The sequence below is a fragment of the Protopterus annectens genome, chromosome 2.part0 (genome assembly GCF_019279795.1).
Source record: "Protopterus annectens isolate FY-2018-M chromosome 2.part0, PAN1.0, whole genome shotgun sequence".
Classification (NCBI taxonomy): domain Eukaryota; kingdom Metazoa; phylum Chordata; order Ceratodontiformes; family Protopteridae; genus Protopterus; species Protopterus annectens.
Window position 1 is genome coordinate 871,106,233 of NC_056728.1, and position 15,189 is coordinate 871,121,421.

General features: G+C 41.6%; 1 protein-coding gene across 1 annotated transcript in view; it reads left to right on the forward strand.

Moving 5' to 3' along the window:
• Nucleotides 1-15,189, forward strand: part of EARS2 (glutamyl-tRNA synthetase 2, mitochondrial) — a 470,754-nt gene that overhangs the window by 323,549 nt on the left and 132,016 nt on the right. Inside the window, exon 6 of the mRNA XM_044061134.1 lies at nt 8,817-8,970. Coding sequence (XP_043917069.1) covers nt 8,817-8,970 — 154 coding nt within the window. The remainder of the gene's footprint in view (nt 1-8,816; nt 8,971-15,189) is intronic.

The following is a 15,189-nucleotide window of genomic DNA, read 5'->3' on the forward strand; positions in this document are numbered from 1 at the left end:
GAAAATAGTAATTGGGGTTGAAGAGTGCACCAAATGACAGGAGTTGAGGGCTGAGGAGGGAATTAAGATGAGAGGAATGTAGAAGCGAGAGGTATAAATATTGTAAGTAGTTATATGAGGGGATTAGTGATTGGATTATTTCAGTGTTTTTTTTTTTAATTCATATTTTCAGTGTATGTGCTATTCATTGTTTTCTGTGTTAAAGTTTGTTTTCTTTAATGATACTTGTTTTTTGGGCTGAATGGGAATTAATTAGTTACATTTGACTGAATGATCCAGACAAGGTTACACGGCCATCTGCTAGAGAAATGCTTAGGTGCATTATGCATGCAGACTGAACTCATTGTAAGAGTGGGAATAATTTAATAAAAATTCAATGGGAAAAAGATGTTGATTCTGTATGTAGGATTGAAACTCAAAAAAGAAAAAGAATACTGAAAAATCACCTCAGAACTTGTATGCGGATTGTAAAATGCAAACTCTGCAAGTATCAGAGATACTTCTACAGACAACAGTTCTTCACAGTTCACTGATGCAACTATACCCAGCCCCTGAACCACCATGTATATACTGATTGCCTTTCCTTGTGACTTGTGTATCTACTTTTTCCCCAGTTTCATTGTATTTTATTAAATTGTTAATGAAGCCCTAAATAATGATCTTAGGTTTGGGGGTTGCATACTTAGGTCTATCAAAGGTTTTTATAGTATAGCCTCATGCAACAATAATTAATCGCCTAGTAAAGGGTAAAATAAATCCTTATATTATCAAATGTGTTAGGAGTTGGCATAGACATAGATGTCATTGTGTTCAGGGACACTTTTCAAATTGTTCAGATTGCTAATGGTGTCCCACAGGGGTCTGTTTTAGGCCATATACTGTTCGACTTTGTATTTTCATTTTTGCCTATTAGTAACACTTTGTGTCTGTCTCAATATGCTGACAGAATTAAAACTGGAGCATTCTTAACATCATTATGAGATGTTTAGCTTTCAATTCATATGTGTCCACACTCTTGGAATCGTTAAATAAAGTGGGTCTTAATGTCACTTCATCTAAAATTGGTGTTGCATGTTTTGATCATTTCTGATCTGAACAACCTTTTATTTTGGGAAATCATGTTATACAAGTAGTGACTAATTAAAGAGGGCTTGGTGTATATATATATATATATATATATATATATATATATATATATATATATATATAAAAGTTCTTACTTAACTTCAAACAAATGCATGTTCTGTTAAGGCAAAGGTTATGTGTGTCATGGGCCTCCTATTTTTTCTTTTGCGTCTCTACTGAAATTATTTACAATGTATATTAGACTTATAACTGAATACAACTCATTATTTTGCACTTACTCAAAGAGATGACCTCTCCATATTAGAAAGCGTCCAAAGACAATTTTCTAAATGAGTTAGAGTGCAGGGCAATCAAACAGTAGGAACATTTAGCTTAACTTATTTTCTATCTGTTATCACTGGTTACAAGGCAGACTGTGCCTAACATGTCATGCACCTCATGATGAAGAAACCCGACTTATACATTTCAAACAGCAAAATGCAGAAACACCTCCAGAACAAGGCCTATCTGTGAGATCATGGAACTGATTGGCATTACAGGTAAGGAAATCTAGCTCCCTTAAACTGTTCAAGAAGTCATTAAATACTTGATTTGATTTGAATATCTACTGTATGACCGTTGAGCCTGCATTATGATGGTCCTTGACCTTTACACAGCTTACCAGAAACTATGATGTGTTCATAAGGCATAGTGTTGCCACCACTTTAACACTGGGATGGTTTCTCCTCAGAAAAGCACTTTCTACATTAGTCACACTGACTGGCTTGAGTGGCAGAAACTAATTTTTATAAGACATCTTGTATGTGGGGGCAGTGGTAGGGATGGGGGGGCTCCACTTGCTATTTTTGAAGTATAATGGACAGTTTTAGTGATTAGACTAATTTCCTATGGGGAATGGCTGAGAGATCTGAGACCGTGCCTGTTGCTCAGTGCTTTATTAAGATAATTTGACTGCAACTTCCATTCTAGTTTAGAACATCAGCTGGTGATTACTGAATGAAAAGAATATAAGTCAGAACTTGTCCTTGGAAAAAGGTTGCAAGACAAGCAAGTTAAAAACTGCATGCAGACATTATTTTATCATCACTTGTTACAGTATTTACCTTATACAACTGAGTTATTAAAATTACACCTCAAAACTGACTCAGATAGCTTAGACGAAAGTCCAAAGAAAGTTCAAGTTAATATACACAACTGAATTTTCCAAACAAGAATGTCAAAACTGACATAAGTCCAAAAAAATCAAATGAGTACTTGGGTATTCTGTGAAAAATCCTAAAGCAGAAAGCCAAAGAAATCAGTGTAGGTACTGTGGAGTTTGTGTGTGTGTGAGTGCACGCGCTGGGGAAGTTAGTTAGTTAGTTAGTTAGTTAATTAATTAATTGATTAATTAATTAATTAATGGCCTGAATTTGTCCATAAGTAGACTTAAAAGAAAAAGTCATGGACATTCAGAATTGCCATATAGCTGAAACACCTGATGTCCTTAAAGGTTATTGCCTCTAATACAAGAAGTTTAAAGGAATCACACAGTGGAAAGTCTAGACTTACTAGATTTTTCTTCTGTTTTTTACTGATTGTTTTTTCTATGTGACCTTTTTACTCATTGTTTCTGTACCAGTTAGAAGGGCATTGCTAATACTATGGGAAGAATGGAAGCCATGTTGTGTAGGAGATGCAAATTCTTCCTGCAGGAGATAGTCTAGCAGTTGTTTTTGAATGCATTTTCAAGCATTTTGGCAAGGGGAGATACGATTGCTATAGTTATAAATGTATTAATGTTTATTAAATTTCATCCTTTGTGCATCCTTTCATCCTTGTGTGACTTTTTCAGAGAGAGAGAACTTGGGCTTCCTGGATTTACTTATTTATAAGGATTGAGATGCTGGTTGGCTGCTATGTTTAGATACTCTCTTGGAAGGTCATCAGCTGAAGAAGAGCACTGCTTAAGCTTGTTTAGTTTTACATAGGCTGTGAGCACTGGTTTGAAGATGAAAGTGAATGTGGAGACGTGGCGGTTGGGATTAAATTTTGAGGAATCCTTGGATAACGATGTGCTATTTATAAAATAAAAGTTGAACTGTAGTGCATTTTCAAGTGGTGAGTTATTGGGAGAGGAGTTTGGGTTGAGTTTTTGGCTGGGGTGTAAGATTTCTTTAATGGATATCCAGATATGTTTTAGGGTTGTGTTTAGTATTAGTTTGAAAATTATTATAATATAGGTTTTTGTCTTAATTCATTTGCTTTTTAGTACGATTGTGAAGCATTCTAAAGTTTTCAAGATACTGAATTGTTTCATATTTTTGCCATTATTTTTATGCATTTTCTCTGTCATGCGTTAGCATTTTACCTTTTTTGGATAGACAAATTGTATTATTTATTTTTGGTCTCTTCCTTCTAGGAGGTGCAAGGCTATTGAGGATATTTAAAAAAAGTTGTATTGAATTCATTTACAGCATCATTGAATTCATTTACAGCATTATCTAAGGGGAGGATTTTTAGGATGTTGCAGTTAAGAGATGATAGTGTAGTAATGAACATTTCTGGCTTAAACTTGGAAAGGTTGCGTGTTGTTTTATAAATATGCTGTTTAATTGGATGTGTGAGATGTCTGGTCGTATAGTTTGGGAGGTGATCATTGAGAGAGTCTGACATTATTCCTTTGGTGGTGTATTTACTAGGGTCTGAATAGGGAATTTGATGTCATACTAATGTGTGGGGCTATTAATTAGTTGTGTGAAACCATATAATTTCATGCTAGAAGCAGAAGAGTTAAAGTTTATGTCCAACCAATTGGCATTCACATCACCTAGTAGTATTTTTCTTGTAGAAATGTGGATATCCAATGTAGGATATCTTCCAGTATGGCTGTAGTGTCACCAGGAAAGATGTAAAGGGCAGTAATTCATATTTGTTTATTTTCAGGACAGCAATAAGACGCTCTGCTGAACTGAATTTTGGTATTGGCTTGCTGTAAGGGGAAATTTGGTTGGTGTTGGGAAATATTAATGTAATTCCACCCACCTTTCCTCTTTATACGGTCATTAAGACAATATTATTACTAGGAGGTATAACTACGGAGTGATTTATGTTGGGTTTAAACCTGTATCAGTTACAGTGACAACATCAGGCTTATGTTGAGTAATCCAGGCATGTAGTTTAGCAGTTTTATTTCTTATGCTTCTAACCAACAAAAAATAGATCACCAGGGCTGGGGATTGGCTGTTGTTAGGTTAGAGAAGAGTGTGGGAGCGAATTATCTTTGTGTTCATTGTGATAGATGGGGCCAGGATTATGGTGTATAACTCCTCCTAGGATTTTAGTATATTGGGGAATTATGCATACTTTAGTTCATAGGATCGTAGGTGTGTACTAGGCTAATGGCCCTGGAGCCTTTACAAGCCTAACCCATAGAAGTGCACCGGCATTGTGCAGCCCAACGTTAGTTCCCAGTGTCTGTATCAAGTGCAGCCACTGAAGTGATCCCCGGGGTGAACTTTCTATTTCCCATCCACTCATCAAGATCTCTCTTGAAGAAGGCCAGTGAGGTGCTTTGCTTGACATGTATGGGAAGTCTATTCCAGAACATGGACAGTCTTTGGGTTATGAACCTGTCCCTTCAACATGTTCTGTTGATTGTGGTAATGAGGTTGAGGTCTCTGGAGTTTGTGGTGCAGAGGGACTGAGATTTCTTTAGATGTAGCATTTCTAACAGAGCTGGGTCAGACATGCCTTTGTAAGTCAAGCAGAGATTGCCTCTTAGTAGACAATATGAGACAAAGAATAGTTAAGAGTTGTTTGAGTCTGTCCCTGTAGGACAACTGTTTAAAGCCTAGGATCCTCTTCATGAGGTACTTTTGTGGCCTTTCCAGCTGTTGCATGTGTCTAGTGAGGTACATGCTAAATAGGGCATTATACTCGATGACTGGCCTAATGAGGGAAGAGTAGAGAGAGATGATGACCTCTTTCTTCCTGGATGCAAAACCCTTGGTAATGAGATGTGCCACATAGAAGGACTTTCTGACCACAGTGGCAATGTGGTGGTCAAAGGAGAGGTTGCTGTCAACCTATGTCCCGAGATCTCTTGTAACACATTCAGTGTTCAGTAGGCTCCCATTGATGTGGTAATTAGTGGGAACTGAGTTTTTCCCAAAGGGGATGACGATGCATTTTTTGGCATTAAGCTTAAGGCCATGGTTTTGATACTAGTTATTGGTCTCAGTGAGGCCTTTCTGTAGGATGTCTACATCACTTGGGGAGTTAATAATGGCTCCCAGTTTGCAGTTGTCTGCAGACTTTGTCAGCCAGAGTCCCTCTGTGTTGGCCTGAACTTTTGAGAAGTAGATGCCAAATAGGGGACGATCCAGGACCAAACCCTGTGGTACTCCACTCATGACTGGTCGGCAGTCTGACTTGGCGTCCACTACTTTCACACTATGGGTTCTATCTGTGAGCCAATTTGCAACCCAGCTAGTGATATAGGGGTTGATGCCTAGTTTGGTGAGTTTATCAATAATTCCTGAGTGGGGAATGGTATCAAAGGCCTTGACCAGATTGAGGTAGGCTGTATGAACTGCCTTGCCCTCATCATCATTTCTGGTGACTGACTCGAAGTCATCCAGGTTGAGCAGACATGATCTACCTTTCACAATGCCAAATTACATGGGCTCTAGAGTTTGGAGATTCCCTATATCCTTGTTAATTAGGTCCATGATGATGAGCTCCATAGCCTTACATATCAGACTCGTCAGGTTAATGGGGAGATATTTCCCAGGGTCTGCAGTCGCTCCCCCTTTATGGAGAGAAATGACTGTAGCAGTGCGCCATTCGGTAGGGAAAAAGCTTGAGGTGAGGCAGTGATTGAACAGGGAACACAGATGTGGTGCCAGTTCACTTTGTAGTTCATGTAAAACACATCCAGGGATATTGTTGGGTCCCATGGAAGCTGTATTCTTGGCCTTGGACAATGCAGCTTTAATCTGTGCTGCAGTAATGCTGGGTGGCTGGCATTCATCCAGTATTGTAATTGGTCCTTTAGGCGGGAGACAGGGGTAAAGCTGGCACTGAATCTGTCAGCCAGTATGTTGGCAATATCTGTTGGCTCAGTATAGGAGGTACCATTGTGCAGTAACTCAGAACAAACCTGGATATTGCAGTGGAGATTCTTGATATAACTATAGAAGGCTTTGTGGTTGTTTTAAGTATCTGCTGCAATTCTGCCTTCATAGCTGGCTTTAGAGGTTTTGATGAGGGATCTCAGCTTTTTGTTGAGGTTCCAGTCTTGGGACTTCACCTTTTTCTGCAACAGTTTCTTCCTTCTGTTGTAGAGTTTATTAATGGCAAGGAACCACCAGATTGGCTTCTGTTTTTTTGGAGGAGAGCATCTTGGTTCTGTTGGGTATGGCTAATTCCATGCATTTATGTACGTGTTCATACAGTGCATTGGTGTATGATTCGGCAGTCATGCATCTATTTTCCATTGATATGGGTGCTGTGAAGTTAGCCACCTCTGTTTTTAGCAGCCCAAAGTCAGCTTTGGAGAAGTTTTTCATGGTGGTTACCTTTCCAGAGGGTGTGGGTGAGATGTGGATTTCCATGGTGATTAGTTTGTGGTCAGATCTAACCAGGAAGGAATTGAATTTTGGTGTAGAGCAACGGTTGCCCATATTATTAATAACCAGGTCAATGATGTTGCTTCCTCTAGTGGGAGTAAGAATGAGCTGGTCCAGGGCATTGGAATTGATGAATTCCAGGAAGTGTTGGGCCAGTGTATTGGTGCATGAGTAGTTTTCCCAGTTGATGGAGGGGTAGTTGAAGTCACCTAGTGTGAGAGTATTGGGTTGGACCCTAATAGTTTCCAGGGTGCTTAGGAACATGGAGTGAGAGTCTTGGGACATAGCTGGGGACCTATAGCAGGCTACAACCTGAATTGCAGTCTTACCCAATGTTAGTTGTACCTGAAGTATCTCATATGAGTTATGCTGTGCTACTAGTCTTGAGGTGTGCATATCCTTTATGAACACGGAGACACCACTGCCTTTGGAGCTTCGGTCCATGTTCTGGGGCTGAAAAGTGTGGAATGAGTTATAGCCTGGTAGCGCAGGGGTGCTTTCTGCTGCTTTAAACCAACTTTCCCTTGCAGCACAAAGTGTCGATGTTCTCCTTTTTGAGGAGTGCTTCAAGCAAGTGCATCTTGAGATTTAGACTTCTAGCATTGAGCAGCATGACCCTCAGATTGCATTTATTTGTAGCTATTACGGTGGTAATTTGGTCTTTGGAACATCACCTAAAAAAGGCACTATAGGGGTGGCAAGAGCCTTACTCAGTATCCGGAAACCCAGGGGTGAGAGATGCAGGGCATCTTTGGCAAAGCATCGAGGTCTGTCAGTCATGTCATCCCAAGCATTCAGATAGTGGACCCCCTTAGAATGACACCAGAAACTTAGTTGTTGAAGTAAATATTTTTCTGCTTGTACTTCGGTATCATTCTGGGTGACAGTAGGATGCTGCTCAGGGCTAGGGTCATACTTGCCTGGGCCACATAATCCGAGAGCTCCTCCATGTCTCTTTTCATGTAGTCCAGGGAGGTGTGTCTCAGGTCATTCACATAGTAGCATAATTAAGTGCAGGAATCTGTATTTTATATATGTCAGGTAGTGGGGGAGTAGCAATGAAGAAGGAAACAAGAAGTTGCAGAGCAGTAGGAGATTCAGTGGTGGTGGAATCTGAAAGCTGGCAGAGGATGGGTAAAGAGAGGAAGTCTTTGCTTTAAATGAAGAGAGTTAGGTTGTCCCTGTTTTCTCTCTGGACTGTAAGGAATAGAGGGATATGAAAGGCTAGAGTATAATGATGTAGTCAGAATAAGAAGAAACTATGGTTTATTTGAAAAAGGTAAAGGTACAATGTGGAATAGATAGGTGCTATTAGGGAGGGTTGTAGTTATGAATGGATATAGTGCAAAGCAGTATGGGAGTGAGAAAGATAGTTGGGAATGGGGCTAAAAATTAAATGGAGATAGGGAAATAGGAAATAAGAAACAGAAGAGTATATATAGACGTAGTAAGGTCATTTGAGGAGGGTTTTTGAACAAGAGTCTCAAGTGAAATGTGTATGTTGGAAATATAATGGTAGAGTAAGAGGGGGGGTAGCTGGGAATTGTGGGTAGAGTAGTTCAAACCGAGAACAATCAGTTTATAGTCAGTACAAACCAATTAATGAAAGGAGATGAAGTAAAACAGGTTTTCTGTCATATCCTGAGGCTAAATAATTGGCATATGCATTACAAGTCTACTGGCCAAGAAAACGGGGACAATGGCCAGCTTAGTAAGAGGTTCTTAAATTGCACATATTATTTCACAGAGACTTATAATCAAAGAGCAGACATGTGTTTGACTGACTGAAGCTAATACACAAGGTTCTTCATGGTAATTGTACTTAACATTATTACAGTTACAGAATCCTCAGTAAATTTGTAGGAGTAGAGCCTTGTGGCAGAGCTCCTGCAGTGTCAAGGTCAGATGTAGTGACCTTAGGATATTATACAATGACAAAATTCTGAGTAAACTTGCAGGAGAAAGGCCTGACAAAGAAGAAAAAGGAAAGTGAAAACCTGATTTGGGCAATCAGCTTTTCCTTCGGCTGTTTATTTTTTTTGTTTTAGTCAAGGTGAAGCTGCTATTCAGTGACTGAGATTCTGCATAATGAGTCATTGTTTTCTCTTGCTTTTTCAGGATTCATCTGGCACAGCAACTTGAGGATGATATTAAACGGCAAATGGTAGTGCAGCAGCTTCAGTCTCATGTTGAGGAAATCTATCATGGAAAACTTTTGGATCATGATGTTCTGCGGAAGGAATATGTGGAAAATGTTCTTCTGCTAAGAAAGGTAATTCACTGAATACTGCCTTTTTACCATGTCCTCCTCACACATACACACACACACACACACACACACACACTGACCCCTGCCAAGAGCACCTCTGCAAACCTGGTTTTATGAGATTAAAGAGTATATATATTCTTGAAAGGGAACAGTCATTTACTTTGGTGCAATAGTTCATAGGTTCATAGGTTAGTACTAGGCTAACTGCCCTTGTGAGCCATTGTAAGCCTAGCCAATTATCCCTTGTGAGACTCAAACCCTGCACCTTGTGTTTCTAAGGCAGACACCTTAACCTTTAGGCCACCCTCCCAACCAGTTTGACTTACCACACCTTTACATACTGTGAAGGTATGACTCTCTGTAGATCTGACTCAAATCACCAAAACATCCAGGAACAGCTTTGATTAGATCTATTGGCTTCCAAAAACCTCATCTAAAACACTAGCGAATGAAAGCAATGACTTCTGAAACAAAACAAAAACTGTCATAAATCCCTCCACATCAAAGACCTAGACAATCATATCACAAAAACCACTCCTACTTTCAAATCCGTAGTATTCTGGCTAGATTAAACACTTAACTTTCAAACACACACACTGAGAAAATCAGTCCCAAAATCAAGCCCCTTCTTTTCTGGGCTCAAAAATGATCTTGCCAGACCTATGCATGATGCTAGGCGTAGTTGCATAATTCATGGTTCTTTAGCACCCTTTCATTTTGTTTGATACCTCAATTATTGATGTTGACTGTACCCCAACTCTGTGTAGAGAGTTTGGGTGGCAGAATGCATGGTGGTTGGCAGCCACAGGTGTAAAAAGCACAAAGAAAACATTACTAGGCATCCTCCAAAGTTGATGGATGTTCTTCGTCTCACATTGCTGCAGTCATAACCTGTGGGTAGTCCGCTGTCCTCGGTCGGCCCGAATACCAAAGAGTTAGGCTGGCGTCGGTCATGGGCACCCGGAGCTGACGTCAGTACGTAGTAGTACTTAAGCGCATGACCGACGCCATATCCTCAGTCTTTCTTGCCGCGTGGTCCGAAGCAGAAGCAGCGTTTGCAAGTGCCATTCGGCGTTCTGAAATTTTCAATTTTCGAGTTTCAGACCGAAGACCAAGTTGGGCTAAGTACCCCGTTGGGGAAAATTTTTGTCTTTTCTTGCCTCAGTTAATCCGGATGTCAGAAAAAGTTAATAATTGTATTTCTTGTGGGAAGCAGATACCTCATAGGGACTATCATTCTCTTTGTATTCCTTGCTTAGGGCCTGAACACGACGTAGTCGGGTGTCACTTTTGCGCTAGATTTAATAAGCGCACCATTAAACGCAGATTAGACTGTGCTAGGCTTGTTTTCGGTAAGCGGTGTAACTACAACATGCCGTCGGATCCTCCGACGCCCGCTACCGCAAAAAAGCGAAAATATAAATCCTTAAGGTCTAAACCGGATGAGTCGTCCGTTGCGGACGCCGGTTCTATGGAATCTACGGTTGAATCTGTGGATCCAGCCGAGGTCTCGGCTGAATCCCAGGGGGAACCTTTACTTTTGCAGGAGTTGGCCTCTCAGGAGTTAGGTCAGGCCGAGGGTGCTTCTCAAGTTTCTGTGGTTCCATCCTTACAAAAGGTTATTAGGCCTTCTACTTCAGTCACTAAAGGCCCTGCTAAGGCTAGACCTGGTATTTCTGGTACGGGCCACAGCCCTGGTTCTTCGGGCTCTGTTCCTAAAAAGCATATGTTGAAAATGGCAGAGGATTTGATTACTTTGATCAGGGGTTCTATGTCCCCTCCAGAGAAGAGGCCTAGGGTGGAGACAGATTTAGAGGGAATGGAACATTCCTCAGATTACTCTGAGTCCTCAGCTGAGGATGTGCAGGATTTTCCTCCCTATTCTGATTCGGATGCAGAGGATTCCTGTCCTTCTGCTTCACCTCCAGAGGATTTTTCCTTTTCTGAAACCTTGCATTCCATGAGGGAGCATTTCAAGTGGGAAGGTCAGGATTTTTCAGATTCTCGTAAGAGGCTTAGGGAATTTTTGTTTTTGCCACAACATAGGCCTTTGGCTATTCCCCCTGTTTTAGATGTTGTTCAGGATGTTTTTTCTGAAGCTTCCCTTAATCCTGATTCTTTACCCCCTGCCCCTGTCAAGCCAGACAGGTATTACAGAGTTCCAGAGGCACATAAATATTTGTATAAGAGCCCTAGAGCTGACCCGGAAACTATTAGTCAAGGGCCTAAGGGGGTCAGGGCTTCTGTGGTTAAGAATCCAGTCCCTTTAGATAAAGATTCTAGAGCGTTGGATAGGTGGGGTAAAAAAGTGTACACCTCTTCTACGTTAGCTATGAGGGCTTTAAATTGCCAATTCCATATGCTGAAGTATCAGAACTTTCTGTTAGGTCAATTGAAATCTAAGGTAGATGCTTTATCTGAGGGTATAGAGTGTAAGGAATTGCAGGACTTGGTTCATGCTTCAGATCAAGTTGGTAAACATTCCTTGCAGTGTGGCTTCGATGCCCTTCAGGCTTCTTCCAGGGTAGCTGCTACTGGTTCAGTTATTCGTAGACATGCCTGGCTTAAGGATCAAAATTTGTCAGAGCATGTTAAAGCTCGGATTTTGGATGCTCCCCTTCAATCTGAAGTTCTTTTTGGTTCCCCTGTGGAGTCAGTTTTGAAAAAAATGGAAGACAAAGCTAAGTCTATACAGACAGTTAAGGAATTTTTGCAATTGCAGCCCCCTAAGTTTAGCAGGAATTGGCCTGCTAGAGGATGGTCTTACCCTTCTTCAGATTTTCAGTCTAAGGGCAGGTCTAGACGTGGTAGGGGCAGGGCTCACGCTCAGGGTTCTTTCAGACCTAGGACTTGGAGTTCTCCTGCACAATCTTCTGGTGAGGGCAGGGGTCACCCTTTTCGTAAACAGACCCAATGACCTGTATCTCCAGCTGCCAGATCCTTCCTTTCTGGCAGCTCCTCTAGGAGGAAAGTTGGTACTTTTCAAGCAAAATTGGCATTTGGTCACCCAGGACAGATGGGTGTTGGACATAATAAATCAAGGCTACAAGTTTTATTTTCACACTTTTCCCCCTTCCAAAGGCATGCCAGATGTACCTCCTCAGCAAAGGCTTGAGGCTCAGGAACAAATTTCTTTGCTTTTACAGATGGGGGCAATCCAGGTGGTACCTCCGCCAGAAGAAGGTCTAGGGTTTTATTCTCGACTATTCCTAGTGCCAAAGAAAGGAAATACTTGGAGGCCAATTCTGGATTTGTCCATTCTCAATACATACCTAGACATTCCAAAGTTCAAGATGTTAACTTTACAGCAACCTCTGCCTCTGATAGGCAAAGATCACTGGATGGTAACTCTGGATCTCAAAGAGGCCTATCTTCACATTCCTATCAGGCCCAGCTGCAGGAGATTCCTGCGTTTTCGGGCTGGCACTTCTCATTATCAGTTCTCTGCATTGCCCTTTGGTTTATCTACTGCACCCAGGGTGTTCACAAAGATTCTGGCTCCTGTAATAGCTTTCTTAAGACTGAGGGGAATACAAATTTATCCTTATCTGGACGATTGCCTGATTCTAGCTCAGGACAAAGACTGGTTACTTCAACAACTACAGTATGTAATGGCAGTTTTAAGGTGCCTAGGGTATTCTGTGAACGAAACAAAGTCGAGTCTAGTACCCTCTCAGGACATGTGCTTTCTGGGTGTGAGACTGAATACAGCCTCTCAGATGGCTTTTCTGACCCCGGACAAACAAAGAACTCTTCCTCTATACTTCCAGCGATTATCAGTACTGTCCAGGCTGACTGCAAGGACAGTCCTTCAAGCCTTGGGGTTCATGGCATCTTGCATTCTGGTACTTCCCAATGCCAAACTGCATATGAGGAAGCTACAGTGGTATCTCAAAAGTGTATGGACTCAACACTGCCACGATTTGGACACTGTCATTCCGATAATACCTTGCATCCAGAGGGAATTCTTGTGGTGGGCACAGGAATGTCACCTAAACAAGGGACTCTCTGTGACTCGACCAGAGGCGAGTCTGATCTTAACGAAGGGTGCCTCGGACCTGGCTTGGGGAGCACACTTCAGTGGGAAATGGATTCAAGACACGTGGCCTCCCAAACTACAGCATTTGCATATCAACATGAAGGAGATGTTAGCAGTCCAGTACGCCCTGATGGCTTTCAAGGGCCTACTTCAACCAGGACAGGTGTTGATACAAACAGACAACACTACAGTCATGTGGTACATCAACAAGCAAGGGGGGACCCATTCTTATCCTCTTTGCAGACAAGCTATGGTATTGTGGGAGACTGCTCTGGGTTTGCACATCACTCTTCAAGCACGGTTTCTGCCAGGAGCACAGAACTCCCTAGCAGATGTATTGAGCAGACAAATTGTGGATCCCCACGAATGGAAATTGGATCCTCAGGTATTTCAACAGTTGACAGTGGCTTGGGGAACTCCAGACATAGATCTGTTAGCTTCTCCTCTAAATTTCCAACTACCAAAATTTTGCACAAAGATGTTTCACCCAAAAGCTTGGAAAGTGGATGGTCTATCTTTCAGTTGGAACAACCTTCACGTCTATGCTTTTCCTCCTCTGCCTCTCCTTACCAAGGTTCTCTTGAAGACCAGGTGGGACAAGCCTTGCATGATCTTAATAGCATCAGATTGGCCACGACAACACTGGTATCCTCTGCTGAGGAGTTTAATTCAGGAGCCTCCTTGGCCTTTGCCACAGCTTCCTCACTTGTTGCCCCAGTCAAGCAGTCATTTGCTCAATGTCAGGGTGCTGTCCCTGCATCTAACGGCCTGGTGTATTCTGTTTTAGAGCCTATGGGTTCTCAGCTTCCTCAACAGGTTTTAGATGTCATCTTGGAAGCTAGGCGGCCAAGCACTAGAAAAGTTTATGCTGATAAATGGAAGAGATTTTTTCTTTGGAGCACAACAAAGGACTTTGATGTCTCGGTACCTAATTTGAGTTTTACACTGCAGTACCTTACTGAGTTACTAGACAAGGGTTTGTCATTTTCCTCTGTGAAAGTTCATGCTGCAGCCATTTCTGCTCACTATGATTGTGACCCTCCTTTATTTTCTCACCCTTTGTTTAAGCAATTTCTTAGAGGGGCAAAAAATATAAGACCCCCACGTAGAGCTCCTACTCCTTCCTGGGATCTCAATTTTGTGTTGGAGAAGCTTACTTTGCCTCCTTTTGAACCTGCAGCTACGTCTGAATTGAAGTTTTTGTCCTGGAAGACTGCCTTTTTGTTGGCCATTACTTCTGCTAGAAGGGTATCTGAATTGCAGGCTCTCATGGCAGTTAAACCTTTTCTAATATTCCATAAGGATAGAGTTTCTTTGCGTACTAACCCTACTTTCATGCCAAAAGTGATTTCTAATGTGGCCTTGAACCAGTCTATCCATTTGCCTACTTTTTATGCTGATCCCCAAAATAAGGGGGAAAAAATCTTGCATTCTTTGGATATACACAGGCAGTTACATTATTATTTGAGCAGAACTAAGGAGTTCAGACAGACTCAACAGTTATTTGTTTCTTTTGCTTTGGGTTCACAAGGGAAAGCTGTTTCAAAGCAGACTATTTCAAAATGGATTGGTAATTGTATTGCTTTTTGTTATTCTCATCATGGGAAGGATGTCCCTGCTGGGATTAGACCTCATTCCACTAGGGCTACTGCCACTTCTACTGCTTTTTTGAGGGGTGTAGCTACTAAGGATATTTTGGAAGCAGCTACTTGGAGTTCAGTTCATACTTTTACTAAACATTACCATCTCCCTCTTTTCTCCAAGTCCAGGGCTGGGTTTGCCACTGCAGTCTTACAGGGCATGTTAGCAGCCCCTAATGCTTTTTAGTTTGCCAGCCTCCCTTTTCCTTTGCTTTGGGATTCTACCCACAGGTTGTGACTGCAGCAATGTGAGACGAAGAACATAGTACAGTTTTGTACCTACCATAAATGTAGATGTTCGAGGATCCACATTGCTGCAGTCCTATTTTCCCTCCCTCCTTCCCCTCTTTGGTTTGGGGGTGTTGTTGTTGTTTGTTGTTATTGTTCCTTGGGGATAATTATTATTTTTCTCCTTTTGTGGCTTTGGCCTTTTCTTTTTAAGGCCTTCTGACATCTGGGGCAAGAAAGACTGAGGATATGGCGTCGGTCATGCGCTTAAGTACTACTACGTACTGACGTCAGCTCCGGGCGCCCATGACCGAC